At 44.1% G+C, this 20918-nt stretch overlaps 1 protein-coding gene across 2 annotated transcripts in view; it reads left to right on the forward strand.

Annotated features, from left to right (window-relative positions):
* Positions 1-277: 277 nt before the first annotated feature.
* Positions 278-20918, forward strand: part of IREB2 (iron responsive element binding protein 2) — a 53304-nt gene continuing 32663 nt past the window's right edge. The window contains exons 1-9 of one of the 2 annotated variants that reach the window (XM_056572900.1): positions 278-421; positions 5634-5691; positions 5780-5869; positions 11133-11298; positions 13585-13722; positions 14319-14531; positions 14647-14716; positions 15257-15440; positions 16668-16807. In XM_056572900.1, coding sequence (XP_056428875.1) covers positions 350-421; positions 5634-5691; positions 5780-5869; positions 11133-11298; positions 13585-13722; positions 14319-14531; positions 14647-14716; positions 15257-15440; positions 16668-16807 — 1131 coding nt within the window. In that variant the 5' untranslated portion in view covers positions 278-349. Of the gene's footprint in view, positions 422-5633; positions 5692-5779; positions 5870-11132; positions 11299-13584; positions 13723-14315; positions 14532-14646; positions 14717-15256; positions 15441-16667; positions 16808-20918 lie in introns of both variants that reach the window. The other variant, XM_056572899.1, reaches the window with a different exon arrangement.

Here is a 20918-nt window from a genome sequence, read left to right on the forward strand (position 1 = left end):
ATAGATGGCAATGCATTTCTGAGCAGATCTCCCAAAAGATCCACCCAGAAATGCATTGCAGTCTATAGGGGGGCAACATTGCAGTTCGCGCGGTCCTAATGCCGCCGGCTCTATCTCTGGCAGAAATTCTGCCCAGGAATTCTACAGTGTGAACCTAATGTTACCAGTAAGCATAGCGCTGCTTTGTTTTGTTAGTCTACAATGCTTCTAAATAAAGTTCTTCCTGTTGAAGTGAAGCAAACACAATCCATACCACGTTTGTCTTTTGTCAATAAAGTTGACTGAAGAAAAAAAAAAAATATTCCTGCGCAGCCGACGTCATCGGGCAGCTGGCTCCGGTGGAGTCAACATGGCGACTGCTGGTTCCGGAGGTGACGGGGAGGCAGAGACGCCCTCGGTTGTGTCGTCCAGACGTGACCCTGTGAGCTTCTATGTTTCTTGTTCCTTGTTGTCGCCCGCTTTGTCCGCTGTTCGCCACATCCGCCCCGTGCTGTTCTCGGCTGTCTTATCGCGATTCTTGGCTGGCTGTCCCTGTGCATATTGTCAGGCAGCCTCAACCCCTGGGTGTTGTTATTCAGTCTAGGCGCCTTATTTAGCCTCTATAACACCTATAGGTATCTAATGAAAGGTCACATGGTGTATGATCACCTGTCACATGGTGTATGACCACTCTATAGGGGAGAGAACACCAGAATGTAGTCTTCCATGTAGTCCAGTGTTTCCCAATCAGTATGCCTCCAGCTGTTGCAAAACTACAACACCCAGCATGCCCGGACAGCCGAAGGCTGTCCGGGCATGCTGGGTGTTGTAGTTTTGCAACAGCTGTAGGCACATTGGAACATGTCACTATGGACGGAACATGTCACTATGGACAGAACATGACATCAGCCAAGCCAGACATATAGAGTGGTTTTAGATGGCTGTATTCACACTAGGCGCTTTTATTGTGTCTGTGTGTGCGCCAATCAAAACAGGGTGATCCTATCTATGCCAGGTGATCTGATCTATGCCAACTGTGGCATAAACGAGTCCGCGATCTGAGTGCCGTAACAGGAATTATCATTGACACAGGTGGATAGATTCCCTGAACAGAACACCCCTCTAATTCTTACTATCATAAGTGACATAAATGGGGCAATTATTGGCCCTTGTAAATGACCCAAGGATCAGCTGACTAATGAGTAACTTGTCAGGTGATCGCACCTTTTGTGCGGATATAAAAATCCTAATTAGCCGACAGCACATGGCGAGATGTAAGGCTGGGTTCATACCAAGATTTTGTATCCATTACAGTCCATTTAATTTTGCCATATGCAAAAACGTAGTCAACCACCCTGTTGTGTACAGCAAAAAAAGATAAAATAAAATAAAAAAACAGGTGAGGTATCCGTTTATTTCTGGAAAAAACCCTGTATTAAACAGAGACAAAAAACGTGGTGTGAACCTAGCCTAAGCAGGGGATGTATCGCAGACAATAGAAGTAAGCGGCTGCACAAATGATCCTGCCGTTGGTTAGTTGAGGCATCTAAAGGATCCTTATAACATGCGCCAATTGACTTGTGCGTAGTCAGTCGGCGCTCACATCTACCTGTCTGAAAAGTGCGGAATCTCCCTATATATGATGACTTCTCTGTCCAGCATTGGATTATGATGCTGCAGAGTTCTTCTCTAGGTCTGTGCCTAGTAGTATAGTTGGTGGTTTGGAAAAGTGTAGCTTGGCAATATTTGGTGCCCTTTCACGGGTGACCTAATGGCAGTGTTTGTTTGAACCCGGGTGCCTCCTGCTGTTGCAAAACTGCAACTCCCAGCATGTCTCGACAGCCAGATATTGTATACCACCTCCTTCTCTCTCTAGTCAATACCCACTCTTTTTCTGGGCAGCTTTCTTTGATATTTAAATGGACACTGTCAGATTCAAAAACCTTCCATATATTGTCGGTCTTGGGAAAACATTAACCTTTCTAATATACTTGATAGGAAAATATTATTTCCTTTTTATAGATATCATGGCTTTGTCCAAGCTGAAGCACAGGCATGGACAAAGTCCAGTAAGTGTGGTTGGGCTAGTACTCTTCTGTGCTCTCTCCTGTCTGATAGCACTCCTCTGTGCTCTCTACTGTCTGATAGTACTCCTCTGTGCTCTCTCCTGTCTGATAGCACTCCTCTGTGCTCTCTCCTGTCTGATAGCACTCCTCTGTGCTCTCTCCTGTCTGATAGCACTCCTCTGTGCTCTCTCCTGTCTGATAGCACTCCTCTGTGCTCTCTTCTGTCTGATAGCACTCCTCTGTGCTCTCTCCTGTCTGATAGCACTCCTCTGTGCTCTCTCCTGTCTGATAGCACTCCTCTGTGCTCTCTCCTGTCTGATAGCACTCCTCTGTGCTCTCTCCTGTCTGATAGCACTCCTCTGTGCTCTCTCCTGTCTGATAGCACTCCTCTGTGCTCTCTCCTGTCTGATAGCACTCCTCTGTGCTCTCTCCTGTCTGATAGCACTCCTCTGTGCTCTCTCCTGTCTGATAGCACTCCTCTGTGCTCTCTCCTGTCTGATAGCACTCCTCCGTGCTCTCTCCTGTCTGATAGGACCCCTCTGTGCTCTCTCCTGTCTGATAGGACCCCTCTGTGCTCTCTCCTGTCTGATAGGACCCCTCTGTGCTCTCTCCTGTCTGATAGCACTCCTCCTCTGTGCTCTCTCCTGTATGATAGCACTCCTCCTCTGTGCCCTCTCCTGTATGATAGCACTCCTCCTCTGTGCCCTCTCCTGTGTGATAGCACTCCTCCTCTGTGCCCTCTCCTGTGTGATAGCACTCCTCCTCTGTGCCCTCTCCTGTGGGATAGCACTCCTCCTCTGTGCCCTCTCCTGTGGGATAGCACTCCTCCTCTGTGCCCTCTCCTGTGGGATAGCACTCCTCCTCTGTGCCCTCTCCTGTGGGATAGCACTCCTCCTCTGTGCCCTCTCCTGTCGGATAGCACTCCTCCTCTGTGCCCTCTCCTGTCGGATAGCACTCCTCCTCTGTGCCCTCTCCTGTCGGATAGCACTCCTCCTCTGTGCCCTCTCCTGTCGGATAGCACTCCTCCTCTGTGCCCTCTCCTGTCGGATAGCACTCCTCCTCTGTGCCCTCTCCTGTCCTATCAGACAGCAGGGAGCACAGAGGAGTGCTAGCCCACCCTCACTTACTGGACTTTGTCCATGCCTGTGCTTCAGCTTGGACAAAGCCATGATTTTATAAGTAGCGGGACACAAGCTGACAGTGGAAGGATTTTTCCTCCAGCTGTCAGCCCTGCACTCACAGCTGTCAATTAAGGAAGTGTGTCCATGACATAGGTGATGACGCATGGACACAGCAGGACCAGTATGTGTCCAAGCAGGCAGGGGGGGGCAGTTGTTTGACTGGCTTTTTCATTATGAAATACTGAAAATTTTCTAATGAAAGCAATTGCAAAACCTATTGGTTATATACATGCTTTACAGCATATCAAAGGTTTTTGTATTTGACAGTGCCCATTTAATGTTTTGCCAAGATGTACAACATAAAAAAAAAAAGTTTTTAAATCTGACAGTGTCCATTTATGCCCCTTTTACACCACCGTTATGCTCCTGTGAACTCCCATCAGAAAGTCCATATAACGGCTGTAAAATATCCCATTCATGTCAGAGATTTCTTGACCATCCTTTAGCATCAGTTATGTCCCGTTGTGACTAACATCCGTTATTTTTGACGATGCAAATAACGGGGCATGCACTAATTTTTGTCCCATCAAAAATAACTGTGAAATAACAGACATTAAAATTTTAACATTGAAGTCTATGGGAGACGGATGTTCACAAAGAACTTCCGTTACCGCCTGTTATTTTCACTTTCAGTTATGATTCGTTGTTGCTACTGAGCATGCTCAGTACATCATTACAACCAGAAGGGGTTAAAACGGACATAAAATAACAGGTTATAACTGCATGACAGATTAAATGACTTGTGATAACAGATGGAACATGTTTGACAGAATACCCATTAAAATAATGGACATTGGTCATCTGTTATGTTCAGTTATTGTATCTTAATTTTTTCATGACCTGTTTTTGCAGAATAATGGTGTCAGAAGGTAGGAACATGACGGTAATATGAAAAAAGCCTTAAAGAGGTACTCCAGTGAAAAACTATATATTTTTTTTTAAATCAACTGGTGCCAGATTTATAAATTACTTCTATGAAAAAATCTTAATCCTTCCAGTACTTCAGCTGCTGTATGCTCTACAGAAAGTTATTTTCTTTTTTAATTCATTTTCTGTCTGACCACAGTGCTCTCTGCTGACACCTCTGTACATGTCAGGAACTGTCCAGAGCAGGAGAGGTTTGTTATGGGGATTTTCTCCTGCTCCGGACAGTTCCTGACATGGACAGATGTGTCCTCAGAGAGCACTGCGGTCAGACAGAAAGGAAATTCAAAAAGAAAAGAACTTCCTGTTGAGCATACAGCAGCTGATAAGTACTAGAAGGATAACATTTTTTTTTATATAGAAGTAATTTACAAATATCTGTCACCAGTTGATTTAAAAAAAAAAAAAAATGTTTTTCACAGGAGTACCCCTTTAAGTGTATGTTATGTTCAGCAAGATGTTCTCATGAGCTAGTTTACTTACCCCAAGAAAGCAAGCATTTACCTAAACTGATTGAGCAACAGGTCACATGGTAAAAGCTTCACCACCTCACTGTCCAGACTGTTCACAATCATTTATGGACCACAGGCCTATAAATGGACCTCTTCTATTAGTCGGTAAGCCTTATGGCTTTCTATAAAAATGCAGTGCAGCAACCTAGACCTTACTCACATGAGTGAGGGGTGCTTGTCCAGAGAATTAGGCTAGGGTCCCACATTGTTTGTTGAGCTGTCTTGTTTTTAGTAGGAAAAAAATATAACAAAAAAAAGGGATCGACCGATTATCGTTTTGGCCGATATTCACGATTTTGGACGTTATCGGTATCGTCAATTACCTTGCCGATAATGCCCCGGCCAGAGACCGCTGCCCCTGCGGCGGTGGTTGGACTCAGGATCGGCAGGTGGAGAGAAGCGGGCGGCGGCGGTGATCTCTGGTCAGAGGATAGGCAGGGGGGCAGCGGCAGTGGTTGGACTCAGGAGGACCCCCGGACAGGCAGGGGGAGAGAAGCGGGCGGCGGCAGTGGTCTCTGGCCTTCAAAAGCTCCTGCAGGTCATTGATTTAAAGCGCCCGCTTTAAATCATTGATCTGCAGCGGCTTCTGCAGGGCCGGGGGGGGGGGGGGGGGGGGAGAAATAGCCGATAACTTAAATTATCAGCTATCGGCCTGAAAGTTCACAGATTATCGGTATCGGCCCTAAAAAAATCAATATCTGTCGATCCCTAGCCTTGAGATAAGGCAGGAAGCACTTAGCTGCAGGGACTGGTGCTGGAAGGGAAAATAGCATTAATTCTATAGACAAATCCTTTAACACATGAAACTGTACTTTCATTTCCAAACTAACCCCTAATGTTTATAGAACAACCAAATAAAAATCAATTATTCTCTTTGCTTTACTTGCTTTAATTGACTATTGGAAGTTATAAACATGGATAAATCTGTAGATGACTTCCTAGCTTTCATTCTGTTTATTATATTTTCTCAGGGTGGTGACCGGCACGGCCAAGGAGATAAGAGCATGATCCAGTCAGCTAAAGTGAAAGGTAGATCACTTAAGGCTTCACCTGCATGATATATCATGTATTTGGGAATACAAATTTATAATGCATTTCTTTTTCTGTAATTTCACAGAGAACCCCTTCAAGTACTTGCTGGAATCTCTTGAGTGCAGTCCGGATAAGACTTTCTTCAATATTTCTAAATTGCAGGGCTTAGAGTATGGTGAGTAGTTCCCTGCCAGTATAATATGAAGGCTTTGGTGTGCCTTGGTAACATGTCATTCTCTGCAAGTTGCAGAAAAACTGAAGTATTACTGTGGCACGCATGGTGAGATCATAGTTTTTATTACGTGGGGAAATTGTCACCAGCCATGAAGTCCTAGCTTTATTGTTCATTTAACCTAAGACACAGTAGTGGAACATTCATAGTGATAACTGTCCCATGGAAATTACATAAAACGTTCTCAAAAAGCCATTTAAGACAGTCTAGGGCTACATTAGGGGGATCAGGAGACATTCTAGGACTGCATTAGGAGAGCGGGAGACATTCTAGGACTGCATTAGGGGATCAGGAGCCATTCTAGGACTGCATTAGGGGATCAGGAGACATTCTAGGGCTGCATTAGGGGATCGGGAGACATTCTAGGACTGCATTAGGGGATCAGGAGACATTCTAGGGCTGCATTAGGGGAGCAGGAGACATTCTAGGGCTGCATTAGGGGATCGGGAGACATTCTAGGACTGCATTAGGGGTGCGGGAGGCAGTCTAGGACTGCAATAGGGGTGCAGGAGGCAGTCTAGGACTGCATTAGGGGAGCGGGAGGCAGTCTAGGACTGCATTATGGGATCAGGAGACATTCTAGGACTCCATTAGGGGAGCGGGAGACATTCTAGGACTGCATTAGGGGTGCGGGAGGCAGTCTAGGACTGCATTAGGGGTGCGGGAGGCAGTCTAGGACTGCATTAGGGGTGCGGGAGGCAGTCTAGGACTGCATTAGGGGTGCGGGAGGCAGTCTAGGACTGCATTAGGGGTGTGGGAGGCAGTCTAGGACTGCATTAGGGGAGCAGGAGACATTCTAGGGCTGCATTAGGGGAGCAGGAGACATTCTAGGACTGCATTAGGGGAGCAGGAGACATTCTAGGGCTGCATTAGGGGAGCAGGAGACATTCTAGGACTGCATTAGGGGATCGGGAGACATTCTAGGACTGCATTAGGGGTGCGGGAGGCAGTCTAGGACTGCAATAGGGGTGCAGGACGCAGTCTAGGACTGCATTAGGGGAGCGGGAGGCAGTCTAGGACTGCATTATGGGATCAGGAGACATTCTAGGACTGCATTAGGGTAGCGGGAGACATTCTAGGACTGCATTAGGGGTGCGGGAGGCAGTCTAGGACTGCATTAGGGGTGCGGGAGGCAGTCTAGGACTGCATTAGGGGTGCGGGAGGCAGTCTAGGACTGCATTAGGGGTGTGGGAGGCAGTCTAGGACCTCATTAGGGGAGCAGGAGACATTCTAGGACCGCATTAGGGGAGCAGGAGAGATTCTTGGACCGCCTTTGGGGAGCAGGAGAGATTCTAGGACTGCATTAAGGGAGCAGGAGAGATTCTAGGACCGCCTTAGGGGAGCAGGAGACATTCTAGGGCCGCATTAGGGGAGCGGGAGGCAGTCTAGGTTGGCATTAGGGGAGTGGGAGGCAGTCTAGGACTGTTCAATCTTGCCAGGTGGCAGTAAATGTGATTTTATTTTTATTTTTCCTTTTTTTGAATATTTTAAGTAATAACTTAAAATTTTATTTACTTATTGTACTTAATAGTGAAAAAAGAGGGTTTCTGATTTCCCCTGCAGCTATTTTTTATGTTAAAGGGTACCTGTCGCAGTCTCCAGTGGAAGCATATGTTTCCGGGCAATTTCGTAGTCTGAGACTTGCTCCAACACAATCGAAGGATGAATTTCTGAAAGTCCCATAGACTTTGCATGGGACTTCAGGCAAAAAGCCCTTTAATGGTGTCATTCTCAGAGCAAGTCTCAGGTAGACAAGCGTATGACGTTGTGCGAAAGGTTATTAATTGGTCCACAAACATAAGAAGCCTTCTCTGCATATCTCTCTAGATGCAGAGAAGGCATTCGATAGGGTGCATTGGAATTATGCAAAATCTGCAATGTTAAAATATGGTTTTGCACAACACAAATTTATAGATACAGTTTTTGCTCTGTACAGTGGTCCCAGCGCCTCAGTGTTGGTAAACGGTCTTCTGTCTAAACCAGGCAAGGTTGCCCATTATCCCCTTTAATTTTTTTTACTTGTACTAGAACTATTAGCTATTAGGATTAGGGAATGCCAATATATTACAGGTGTGCCTGTGGGTCAAATAGAACAGAAAATAGGACTATTTACCGAGGATATAATTATCTCAGTTACAGACCCAAAAACATCGTTACCTGCTGTCCAATCCATGCTTGGGGAATTCGGAGAGATCTCCTAATACAAAGTTAATGATAATAAGTCTAACATATTGGGGATCCTGATAGATGAACAAACGGTTGAATGGCCAAGTCCCATTTCTCATATAATTGGACAGCATCTACTATTAAATATTTGGGGTTTTATATTGGTAAAAATATTAAATCTACAATCAAGTCTAATCAAATTCATATGCATTCTGTTACACAACTGGCTTTAAAAGAATACACGAAAGGAGAATGAAGTTGGATGGGGAAAGTGGTCATTTACAAAATGTTTATTCTACCTAGGATCCTCTTTATGTTTAGAGCGTAACCAGTGGCTTTATCCACTAGTTTTCTTTAAAAAAAACTAACTAGACAGACGTTAACATTCATTTGGGGTTCTTCCAAACCTAGAGTTGCTATGATCCTTCACTCATGGAGGTTTGGGCCTGCCGAATTTAATAGCCTACCATAATTGTATCATTCTACAACAATCATTAGAATGGTTGCTTCCAGATAAAGATGGGTGCAAATAGAATCAAACATGACTGGTATTTCAAACTGGAGAGATATTATCAATCACGCAAGATTACGTCTCCTAACCGTGCATAAAGGTACACCCTAACAACGGCTGTCTGGGCATGCTGGGAGTTGTAGTTTTGCAACAGCTGGAGGGCCGCAGATTGGAGACCACTGCTGTACGCTGTATCCCTATGCCCGGGCTGCAAAAGATGAAGAAAATAAACTTTAACTTACCTACTTCGGCCTTACGCTGGGGACGGGAACGTTGGATGGCCGTCAGCCTATCACCGGCCGGAGCGATGTTCCGCCCCGGCCATTGATAGGTTAAACGCACTGTCCATGTAAGAAGCCGGCCAGAGCTCCTTACATGACAGTGGGCTCAGCCTATCACTGGCCGGGGCGGGACATCGCTGCGGCCGGTGATAGGCTGACGGCTGTCCGACGTTCCAGTCCCCAGCGTAAGGCCGAAGTAGGTAAGTTAAAGTTTATTTTCTTTATCTTTTGCAGCTCGGGCATAGGGATACAGCATACAGCAGTGGTCTCTAACCAGCAAACCTCCAGCTGTTGCAAAACTACAACTCCCAGCATGCCCGGACAGCCATTGGCTGTCCGGGCATGCTGGAAGTTGTAGTTTTGCAACATCTGGAGGTCCGCAGGTTGGAGACCACTGGCATACAGTATAGAGTTCCAGCGCTGGCGGCCCCAACAAAGAGGAGGAGGACAGTGCTTGCGGGTGACACATGTGAGTAGTACCCTGCTGGGCTGATAATTTATTGGGGGGGGAGCAGAACAGCGCTGGCGGGTAACATGATTGGGGGGGGGGGGGAGCAGAACAGCGCTGGCGGGTAACAGGATTTGGGGGGAGGAGCAGAGCAGCACTGGCGGGTAACATGATTTGGGGGGAGGAGCAGAGCAGCGCTGGCGGGTAACATGATTTGGGGGGAGGAGCAGAACAGCGCTGGCGGGTAACATGATTTGGGGGGAGGAGCAGAACAGCGCTGGCGGGTAACATGATTTGGGGGGAGGAGCAGAACAGCGCTGGCGGGTAACATGATTTGGGGGGGGAGCTGAACAGCGCTGGCGGGTAACTTGATTTGGGGGGGGAGCAGAACAGTGCTCACGGGTCACATGATTTGGGGGGGGTGAAAGAAATACCGTGGTACCGCCATAAGTTACAAAAATACCGTGATACACATATTTGGTCATACCGTCCAGCTCTAGTCTAAATTCCCGAACAGAGTTGTGGTGCTCCCATCATGTTTTAGTGACTGGTTAAACAATCCTTCTAGGGACTTTAAAGGGGTACTCCTGTGCTCAGCGTGTGGAACACACTGTTCTGAATGCTGGAGCCGGCATCGGGAGCTCGTGACGTCATAGCCCTGCCCCCTCATGACATCACACCCCGCCCCCTCAATGCAAGTCTATGGATGTCACGCCCCCTCCCATAGACTTGCATTGAGGGAGTGGGACGTGACATCAAGAGGGGCGGGGCTATGACGTCACAAGCTCCCGGCTCCAGCGTTTGGAACAGTTTGTTCCAAACACTGAGCGGAGTACCTCTTTAATAAAGGTATTTGGTACTTTTATACTTACTTCAATGATAAATGGTTTGCGAAGAACTCAGCATAAGGAAGTGGGAAGAAGATCTTGGGGAAACCTTCTCTGAACACATTTGGTACAAAACCTTACAAATTGTCAAAAAGTCTTCATCTTGTGCAAACGTATGGGAGCATCCCAAAAAAATATTGAATAGGTGGTTTTTCACTCCTAAGAAACTATCACTGATTTTTCCGCATTTGTCCCCTTTATGTTGGAGAGGATGTGGAGAACAAGGTTCACTCAAACTTAATTTTTTTTTCTTGTCCTCATATTCAGCAATTTATTTCTGACATCAAGCTTATGATTAATAAAATTGCTCCACAGCATATTATACTCACTCCATCTTTGTTTCTACTACTGCTAGGTATAGGAGACATGCCTAAAGAGATTCAGGTGCCTATTTGGCATATTTGTATAACTGCAAAATTACTTCTAGCTTCTAGATGGAACTCAGACCAAATACCCAATACCGGTATATACCAACTGACAAATAGAAATTATAATGATTATCAATGTGAGCTCATCTTGGCTGCTCAAAGAAATAAGAGACAAATGCATTTACTTGTGGGACAGCTGGGTATGTAAATACAAACCACCCTGAATACTTATCATACTTCTTCCAACAGTAAGTATTATTAATCATACTTACTGTTGGAAGTGTTCTTCCAACAGTAAGTAGTTTCAGAAAATGTAATTTTATGAAACTTTCAATAAAAATGAATGTTAAAAACAGCTACAAAATTGCCCAGGAGCTTTAAATATATTCTGCTGTTGGATATTTAGACAGGTACCATTTAAATGTAATGCCTCTGTGGACCCATTCCCTCTCAATGACATTCATATGGACAGGGGTTAACTTTCTAGGACAACTCCTTTTAATTGTTCTCTAGATTATATTGTAACATGATTTACACTATTGCAGATGCCTTGCCTTTTTGCATCCGAGTTGTGCTGGAAGCTTTGGTGCGTAATTGTGATGGTGTGTTGGTGAAGGAGGGTGATGCTATGAAAGTTTTAAAGTGGAAAACTAACTGCGAATGCCAAGAAATTCCCTTCCTTCCAGCCCGTGTTGTTTTGCAGGATTTTACGTGAGTATTGTATTATGTTATCTGGTTAATGTGTTAAACACCATAGGGGGTATTGTATGGTTTTGAAAGGTTATTCTGAACTACGTAAACATTTGCCCACTGCTTGGGGTTGTGTTAAAATAAAAAAGTTATAATTACCAGTTTAATCCGCACCACTTTCAGTACCTCCGGTCCAGTTCTTAGAGTACCTGTCACCCAAATAAAACTTTTAATATAGTGTTCCTTGTGTAATTAGCAGACACTTTCCCATTCACTTGCTTTTAAAATTATCAACATAAATGTTTAAAATGTAATATAAAAACAGCCACTAGGTGGCTCTCTTCTGTTCCCTGCCACAATTAATACAGTGAGTTTGGTCTCCTCCTGGCCTGGCAGGAGTCCAAACTCAGGAATTGCTTCTCTGCACTGAGCTTGATTGACAGCTGCACAGAAACGTAAAGCTCCATAGATTCCCACAGAAAGCCACACAGACTGAAACCTGCAGGAGAGCAATACAAACTGAAACCTGCACAGAGCTTGAGGTCTTCTATTCATCACAGCTCTGCAACCATGTGAGGGCAGAAGTGGTCCCCCAGCAGACTTCAGTAATGTCATGCCTGCTGGGAAACACCCACTTTCTCCTGCTGGGAAATTGCACTATGTGAGCAAGAATAAAGGTAAGATACACTTAACCTCTTAAGGACGCAGGGCGTACCTGTACGCCCTGCGCCCGGTCCCGGTGTTTAAAACGGGGTCACACCGGGTCGGTCCCGGCTGCTATTGATGGCCGGGACCCTGGGCTAACAGCGAGCGGCACATATCGTTGTGCCGCGCGCTATTAACCCTTCAGACACGGCGATCAAAGTTGAGCGCCGCATCGAAAATGAAAGTAAAAGCTTCCCGGCAGCTCAGTCATGCTGATCGGGGCTATCGCAATGAATGGAGGGGTGTGGCGTGACGTCACTAGGACCCCTGCGATCATACATCTTATCCCCTATCTTTTGGATAGGGGATAAAATGTATAAAGCCGGAATACCCTTTTTAAGAGTGCAGTCACACATACAGTATACTGAGATAAATGTAAACAAAATATGGAGGATACTTTACATTTGAATACACCCGTAGGTGTTTTCTTGTTTAGCAAATATTCTGCCCTATGGAAGAGCAGCACATTAAACCTACAGGTTTATACTTCTAGTAGCCAGAATAGGCATGATAAAAGAATACAATGTTCCCAGTTATGAATCAGTTGTAATAATAATAATAATAATTTTTATTTAGTGCCAACAGATTCTGCAGCACTGTTACAATCTTGGGGATACAAAAAAGACAAGTACTGTATCAGACGTTACAATATTACACACAAAATATTAAAACAGTAAGGGCCTATAAATGTACAGCCTATAAATGTATTTGTGAAGGGAAAGTTTCCCACGTTTTTGTTTTTTTTGGAGCATTTTCTGCATGTATCGTATGCAGCATAGTCTGTTTATCTCACAGAGCATTGTGTAGACTGAATAAAACTGTGTCCACTTTTTACCATGTACATTTTTACAGCTTCTGAATGTAAACAACAATGTTCTCCATTACTGACTGCAAATTATTTTGACATTGGTGAAGAATTGAGACACAAAGGGGGATATTTATTAATCTGTGGTGCAGTTGCGCATAGCAACCAATCGGATCGCTTCTTTCATTTTTAAAAAGGCCTTGGAAAAATAAAGAAGCACTCTAATGCTATGGGCATCTGGTCAACTTTTCCTCTGCACAGGTTTTGCTAAGTTTCCCCCTAAGTATATGAAAAAGTTGTAGAACTTTTCATGTGTATGAAGGTCAGCTTTACTGACTGAGCCCCTGTAAATAAGATACACTCCATTGTTTTCAAATACCTATGGCTGTGTAAGTATTTTGTCTTTCAAAAAATAAATAAATAAATAAATAAATGTAAAATATGAATTACCCAGGCCAGATATGACATTTACATCTCAAATATTGTTTAGGTCTATAACCGTTTAACGCAGTGCTTCTCAACCAGGGTGCCTCCAGCTGTTGCAAAACTACAACTTCCAGCATGCCCAGGTATCCTTTGGCTGTCCGGGCATGCTGGGAGTTGTAGTTTTGCTTGAGCTGGGGGCACCCTGGTTGGGAAACACTGGTTTAACATAAGACAAAAAAAAGTCATTGATCCAGTATTAACTGTTTAACAATTTCAATATTTCGGGTTTTCTTTTTTTTGTTTTTTTTTTGTTTATAACCCTTCTGTGTTCTGTTTGTAAAAACAGTTGATATGTATATTCTTTATTATAGTGGCATTCCTGCAATGGTGGACTTTGCTGCAATGAGAGACGCTGTGAAGAAACTTGATCGAGATCCAAAACTAGTGAATCCAGTCTGTCCAACAGACCTCATTGCTGATCATTCTTTACAGCTTGATTTTACTAAATGGTATTTCATTTTGAATATGAATATATAAGCTTTGTATGTACACTATATATACCTATAAGTACTATAAAAAAAAAAAAAAAAAAAAGATATTGCTGCAGGTTTCTTTAATCCCTGATGGCTTAGTTAAAATGTAACCTTGTGAATACATTGAGCTCTTTATTTCACATTTGTCACTAGCATGTTTGTGAAGTGGCTCTGTTACAATCTGAAAGGGAACCTGTCACCAATCTCTGCTGCATGAGGATATTCCAAGATTGCTATACTACAGAACATTTACTAAAGCAGACATGTCAGGAGAGGTTACTGGTCCTTATTAAGATACTGTTCTTTATGTATGATAGGATTTTGGTTCTCATAATAATTGGACAGTAAACTAAAGTGGAGGCCATTGCGTCTGTTTAGAAAGTTCCAATGTCAGAATCCCATATTGTTACTAGGACAACATTCCCTAATAGTTGCAACAGTTTTCTTTTGGGGTATTTTTGTGGTATTTCAGGTTAAAGTGAGTTGAACCAGATGTATATACATTTAGGTTTATAAAATAGCATTATATAATTAAAATTTATGGAATAACATATTATTGTTTCTTGTAGCAGTGCAGCGCAGACTGTTCCTACCACAGCCTCAATAGAGTCTCACAGACCAGCGTCCAAGTTCTCACCAGCTAAATCTGCAGGTACTAAGTCCCACTGTGGAGGGCAAAGTAACTGCAGGGGAGCCTGTGATTCAGGAACATCAAACCGGAGCTCTCGGGAGCAGATTGAGAACACCCCGATGTTATGTCCTTTCCATTTGCAACCTATTCCAGAGTAAGACCCATTTTACTTCACTAAAGAGCATTTTTTTTCTTTTATCTAAGAATTTACTGAGAATTATAGATACCACGTTTACATATATAACTATTTCTACTAACTTTATTTATAGACCGGAAGCTGCGCTAAAAAGTCTTGAGATTGAATTTAACCGGAATAAGGAAAGGCTTCAATTTTTTAAGGTAAGGTAAAAGCAAAGGGGGTAAAGTGTTGAAGGGGGTATTCTGATTTCATTAAAAGCAAAAAACTGCCTCCTAGGTCTGTAAAATAATAAACTCCTTGCATGCTCCAAGTCTATGTTTACTTCTCGCATGCCTATGTTTACTTCGGATCACACTCTTCACATTCCGAACACACTGCAGCCAATCACTGAGGCTTGATGTGCTTTTTAACAAAATTAGAATACCAGTTTGTCTGCTTTCGCATGGTGTTAATATAGACACACCTTTCAGAGATATTGGTATATTAACGAAAAAGATGCGGATGCACTCGGTTCTTCTGCGGATGGTTTTTTGAACACCTGTATGACTTGCGTTCAATAAACCATTCGCAGAAGAACAGAGTGCCTCCGCATCTTTTTCGTTGTGGCTCTATTTTCTGGAAGAGCACTGGTACTAGAAGAGGATCTGTGAGTAGCAGTGGCCACCACATGCAGCCATGTTAAAAAAAAAAAAAAAAAGTAGACTGCTTTTCCTGCTATTAATCCCAATGTTTTTTTTCAGTGGTGTTCAAAAGCTTTCAAGAATGTGACCGTGATCCCACCAGAAACTGGCACTGTGCATCAGGTGAATTTGGAGTACTTGTCCAGATTAGTTATGGAGGAAAAAGGCTGCTTATATCCAGACAGTGTTCTTGGTACAGATTCTCACACTACTATGGTGAATGGTCTTGGAATCTTGGGTTTAGGTAAGTTAGTTTTGATGACCACCTCTCTGAATGAGTTTAAGCATTAAAATGTAGAATTCTGTGGAGACAGAGCAGAACACTTAAAAGATCTCATAGTTAACTTCATAATGGGACTAAAAAAAATTATTAAAGGTAAACTTTAATTTGAAAATGGTGCGCACCTAAGCGCCATGTCCTATATCTTACACGTTGCTCAGCTAACACTAGTAGTATAGGGAATTGCTAAGTCTATGGGACTCTTGCAGTTACCCTTTAAAGGAGTAGTCCAGTGGTGACTCAGTGGTGAGCAACTTATCCCCTATCCTAAGGATAGGGGATAAGTTGCAGATCGCGGGGGGTCCGACCGCTGGGGCCCCCTGCGATCTCCTGTACGGAGCCCCAACAGCCCGCGGGAAGGGGGCGTGTCGACCTCCGCACGAGGCGGCGGCCGACACGCCCCCTCAATACAAGTCTATGGCAGAGCCGAAGCGCTGCCTTCGGCAATCTCCGGCTCTGCCATTGAGATCTATTGAGGGGGCATGTCGGCCGCCGCTTCGTTCGGGGGTCGACACCCGCTATCTGGGCCGAGAGCCTGGGCCCCGTTCAGAGAGATCGCAGGGGGCCCCAGCGGTCGGACCCCCCGCGATCTCAAACTTATCCCCTATCCTTAGGATAGGGGATACGTTTTTCACCACTGGACTACCCCTTTAAATACAGGCTTACAACCAAACATAGGCTCGGCCCTTAAAGAGTTTTCACTGAACTGTAACTTTAAAGGGGTACTCCGGTGGAAAACTTTTTTTTTAATTTTTTTAATCAACTGATGGCAGAAAGTTAAACAGATTTGTGAATTACTTCTATTTAAAAATCTTCTCTTCTTTTCTTTTTGAATTTCTTTTCTGTCTGTCCACAGTGCTCTCTGCTGACACCTCTGTCAAAGTCAGGAACTGTCCAGAGCAGGAGCAAATCACCATAGCAAACAGAGAGCACTGTGGTCAGATAGAAAAGAAATTCAAAAATTCAAAAAGAAATTATTATACAGCAGCTGATAAGTACTGTTATACTTTCTGGCACCAGTTGATTTAAAAAAAAAAAAAAAAAAAAAATTCCCACCAGAGTACCTTTTAACAGTTATATGTATGATCACATTTAAATTACTGCCCACAATAAAGAAGCGATTTAAATTGGACTGTGATAATGCCCGACTCTTTCTCCAGAATACCTGTAACACCAATATTCATTTTGAAGGTGTTGGAGGAATAGAATCAGAAGCAGCTATGCTGGGCATACCCATCACATTAACTCTACCAGAAGTTGTTGGATGTGAAGTGACTGGTTCTGTATCTCAACTTTCTACTTCCATTGATGTTGTTTTAAGCATTACTAAGGTAAGAGGTAACATTGGTTTGATCTGGTTTTACACTTAACCCCTTCAGGACCAAGCCCATTTTGGCCTTAAGGACCAGAGCGTTTTTTGCAAATCTGACCACTGTCACTTTAAACATTAATAACTCTGGAATGCTTTTAGTTATCATTCTGATTCCGAGATTGTTTTTTCGTGACATATTCTTCTTTAACATGGTGGTAAATTTTTGTGGTAACTTGCATCCTTTCCTTGTGAAAAATCCTAAAATTTGATGAAAAATTTGAAAATTTTGCATTTTTCTAACTTTGAAGCTCTCTGCTTATACAATATGTCTACTTTATGTCTGCATCATAAAAGTGACGAGTTTTTACTTTTGGAAGACACCAGAGGGCTTCAAAGTTCAGCAGCAATTTTCCAATTTTTCACAAAATTTTCAAACTCACTATTTTTCAGGGACCAGTTCAGGTTTGAAGTGGATTTGAAGGGTCTTCATATTAGAAATACCCCACAAAAGACCCCATTATAAAAACTGCACCCCCCAAAGTATTCAAAATGACATTCAGTCATCATTTTAACCCTTTAGGTGTTTCACAGGAATAGAAGCAAAGTGAAGGAGAAAATTCACAATCTTCATTTTTTACACTCGCATGTTCTTGTAGACCCAATTTTTTAATTTTTACAAGGGGTAAAAGGAGAAAATGTATACTTATATTTGTAGCCCAATTTCTCCCGAGTAAGCACATACCTCATATGTCTATGTAAATTGTTCGGCGGGCTCAGAAGGGAAAGAGCGACAAGGGGATTTTGGAGAGTACGTTTTTCTGAAATGGTTTTTGGGGGGCATGTTGCATTTAGGAAGCCCCTATGGTGCCAGAACAGCAAAAAACCATCACATGGCATACCATTTTGGAAACTAGACCCCTTGAGGAACATAACAAGGAATAAAGTGAGCCTTAATACCCCACAGGTGATTCACGACTTTTGCATATGTAAAAAAAAAAATATTATTTTTTTCTCTAAAATGTGTGTTTCCCCCCCAAATTTCACATTTTTCCAAGGGTTAATAGCAGGAAATACCCCCCAATATTTGTAACCCCTTCTCTTCTGAGTATGGAGGTACCCGATAAGTTGACCTGAAGTGCACTATGGGCGAACTACAATGCTCAGAAGAGAAGGAGTCATATTTGGCTTTTTGAGAGCAAATTTTGCTCGGGGGGGCATGTCGCATTTAGGAAGCCCCTATGGTGCCAGAACAGCAAAAAAAAAAACACATGGCATACCATTTTGGAAACTAGACCCCTTGAGGATTGTAACAAGGAATAAAGTGAGCCTTATTACCCCACAGGTGTTTCACGACTTTTGCATATGTAAAAAAAAAAAAAAAAAATTTCCCCTAAAATGTGTGTTTCCCCCCAAATTTCACATTTTTGCAAGGGTTAATAGCAGGAAATACCCCCCAATATTTGTAACCCCTTCTCTTCTGAGTATGGAGGTACCCCATAAGTTGACCTGAAGTGCACTATGGGCGAACTACAATGCTCAGAAGAGAAGGAGTCATATTTGGCTTTTTGAGAGCAAATTTTGCTCGGGGGGCATATCGTATTTAGGAAGCCCCTATGGTGCCAGAACAGCAAAAAAAAACCCACATGGCATACCATTTTGGAAACTAGACCCCTTGAGGAACGTAACAAGGGATACAGTGAGCATTTGCCCCCCACTGGTGTCTGACAGATCTTTGGAACAGTGGGCTGTACAAGTTTTCATTTTCACGGACCACTGTTCCAAAGATCCGTCAGACACCTGTGGGGGGTAAATTCTCACTGCACCCCTCATTACATTCCGTGAGGGGTGTCGTTTCCGAAATGGGGTCACATGTGGGGTTTTGTTTTTTTTGCGTTTGTCAAAACCGCTGTAACAATCAGCCACCCCTGTGCAAATAACCTCAAATGTACATGGCGCACTCTCCCTTCTGGGCCTTGTTGTGCGCCCCCAGAGCACTTTGCGCCCACATATGGGGTATCTCTGTAGTCGGGAGAAATTGCGTTACAAATTTTGGGGGGCTTTTTTCCCTTTTACCTCTTGTGAAAATGTAAAGTATAGGGCAACATCAGCATGTTAGTGTAAAAAATTAAATTGTTTTACACTAACATTCTGGTGTAGACCCCAACATTTCCTTTTCATGAAGGGTTAAAGAAGAAAAAGCCCCCCAAACCTTGTAACGCAATTTCTCCCGAGTACGGCGATACCCCATATGTCGCCCTAAACTGTTGCCTTGAAATACGACAGGGCTCCAAAGTGAGAGCGCCATGCGCATTTGAGGCCTAAATTAGGGATTTGCATAGGGGTGGACATAGGGGTATTCTACGCCAGTGATTCCCAAACAGGGTGCCTCCAGCTGTTGCAAAACTCCCAGCATGCGTGGACAGTCAACGGCTGTCCGGCAATACTGGGAGTTGTTGTTTTCCAACAGCTGGAGGCTCTGCTTTGGAAACAGTGGCGTACCGGACGTTCTTATTGGGGGAGGGGGGCTGTGTAGGGGTATGTGTATATGTAGTGTTTTTAACTTTTTATTTTATTTTGTGTTAGTGTAGTGTAGTGTTTTTAGGGTACAGTCACATGGCCGGGGTATTACAGCGAGTTTCCCAGCGCAAAATTTGCTGCATCTCAAGATGCGAGAAACCCACTGTAAAAGCCTCGCCCATGTGAATGTACCCTGTACATTCACAGGGGGGGGGGGGGGGTGCACCAGCTGTTGCAAAACCACAACTCCCAGCATGCATGGTCTGTTAGTGCATGCTGGGAGTTATAGTTTTGCAACAGCTGGAGGCACACGGGTTAGGAAACACTGAGTTAGAAACAGACAATGTTTCCCAACCAGTGTGTCTCCAGTTGTTGCAAAACTACAACTCCCAGCATGCCCAGACAGCTGAAGGGCATGCTGGGAGTTGTAGTTCGGCAACATCTGAAGGGCCAGATGTTGCTGAACTAAAACTCCCAGCATGCCTGGACAGTCAGTGCATACTGGGAGTTGTAGTTTTGCAACAGCTGGAAGAGCACAGATTGGAGACCATTATACAATGGTCTCCAAACTGGGGCCCTCCAGATGTTGCAAAACTACAACTCCCAGCATGCATGGTCTGTTAGTGCATGCTGGGAGTTATAGTTTTGCAACAGCTGGAAGAGCACAGATTGGAGACCATTATACAATGGTCTCCAAACGGGGGCCCTTCAGATGTTGCAAAACTACAACTCCCAGCATGCCCAGACAGCCAAAGGCTGTCTAGGCATGCTGGGAGTTGTAGTTTTCAGACTCCTAGAAGCAGCAGTGAAGATCTTCACTGCTGCCTCTGAGGACCACATACTTACCCGACGCTGCTCGTCCACGTGGCCGGTCCCGCGCTGCTCCTCGGTCCCGCCGCTGGATCTGGTAAGGCTGCCGGTCCCCTGGTGTTCCCCCCCTATGCCGCAGGTCCCCGCGAGCCCCCGCAGCCATCGTCCCCCGTTCTGCCCGACTTCCAGGGGCGGGCAGTGCGGGGGATCTGAACTTTCACCCCAGATCACTGTGATTGGTCCACAGGGACCAATCACAGTGATCGCTGACCAGGACCATCAATGGATGGTCCTGGGGGTGAAGCAGAAGTTGTCCCCTGCTGGAAACAGCGGGACTTCTGCCAGTTAACCCGTGCGATGCTGCGCATCGCCGGGTTAACTGAATGTCATTTATAAACGCCGGGATGCGCGAACGCACTGCACAACCCGGCGTTTATGTATGACATTCTGCGGGAAGGGGTTAAAGGGGTATTCCAGGCAAAACCTTTTTTTATATAGATCAACTGGCTCCGGAAAGTTAAACAGATTTGTAAATTACTTCTATTAAAAAATCTTAATCCTTCCAATAGTTATTAGCTTCTGAAGTTTTCTGTCTAACTGCTCAATGATGATGTCACGTCCCGGGAGCTGTGCATGATGGGAGAATATCCCCATAGGAACTGCACAGCTCCTGGGACGTGAGTCATCAGAGAGCAGTTAGACAGAAAACAACAACTCTACTTCAGAAGCTAATAACTATTGGAAGGATTAAGCTTTTTTAATAGAAGTAATTTACAAATCTGTTTAACTTTCCAGATCCAGTT

This window comes from Hyla sarda, chromosome 4, assembly GCF_029499605.1.
Source record: "Hyla sarda isolate aHylSar1 chromosome 4, aHylSar1.hap1, whole genome shotgun sequence".
Taxonomy (NCBI): Eukaryota; Metazoa; Chordata; class Amphibia; order Anura; family Hylidae; genus Hyla; species Hyla sarda.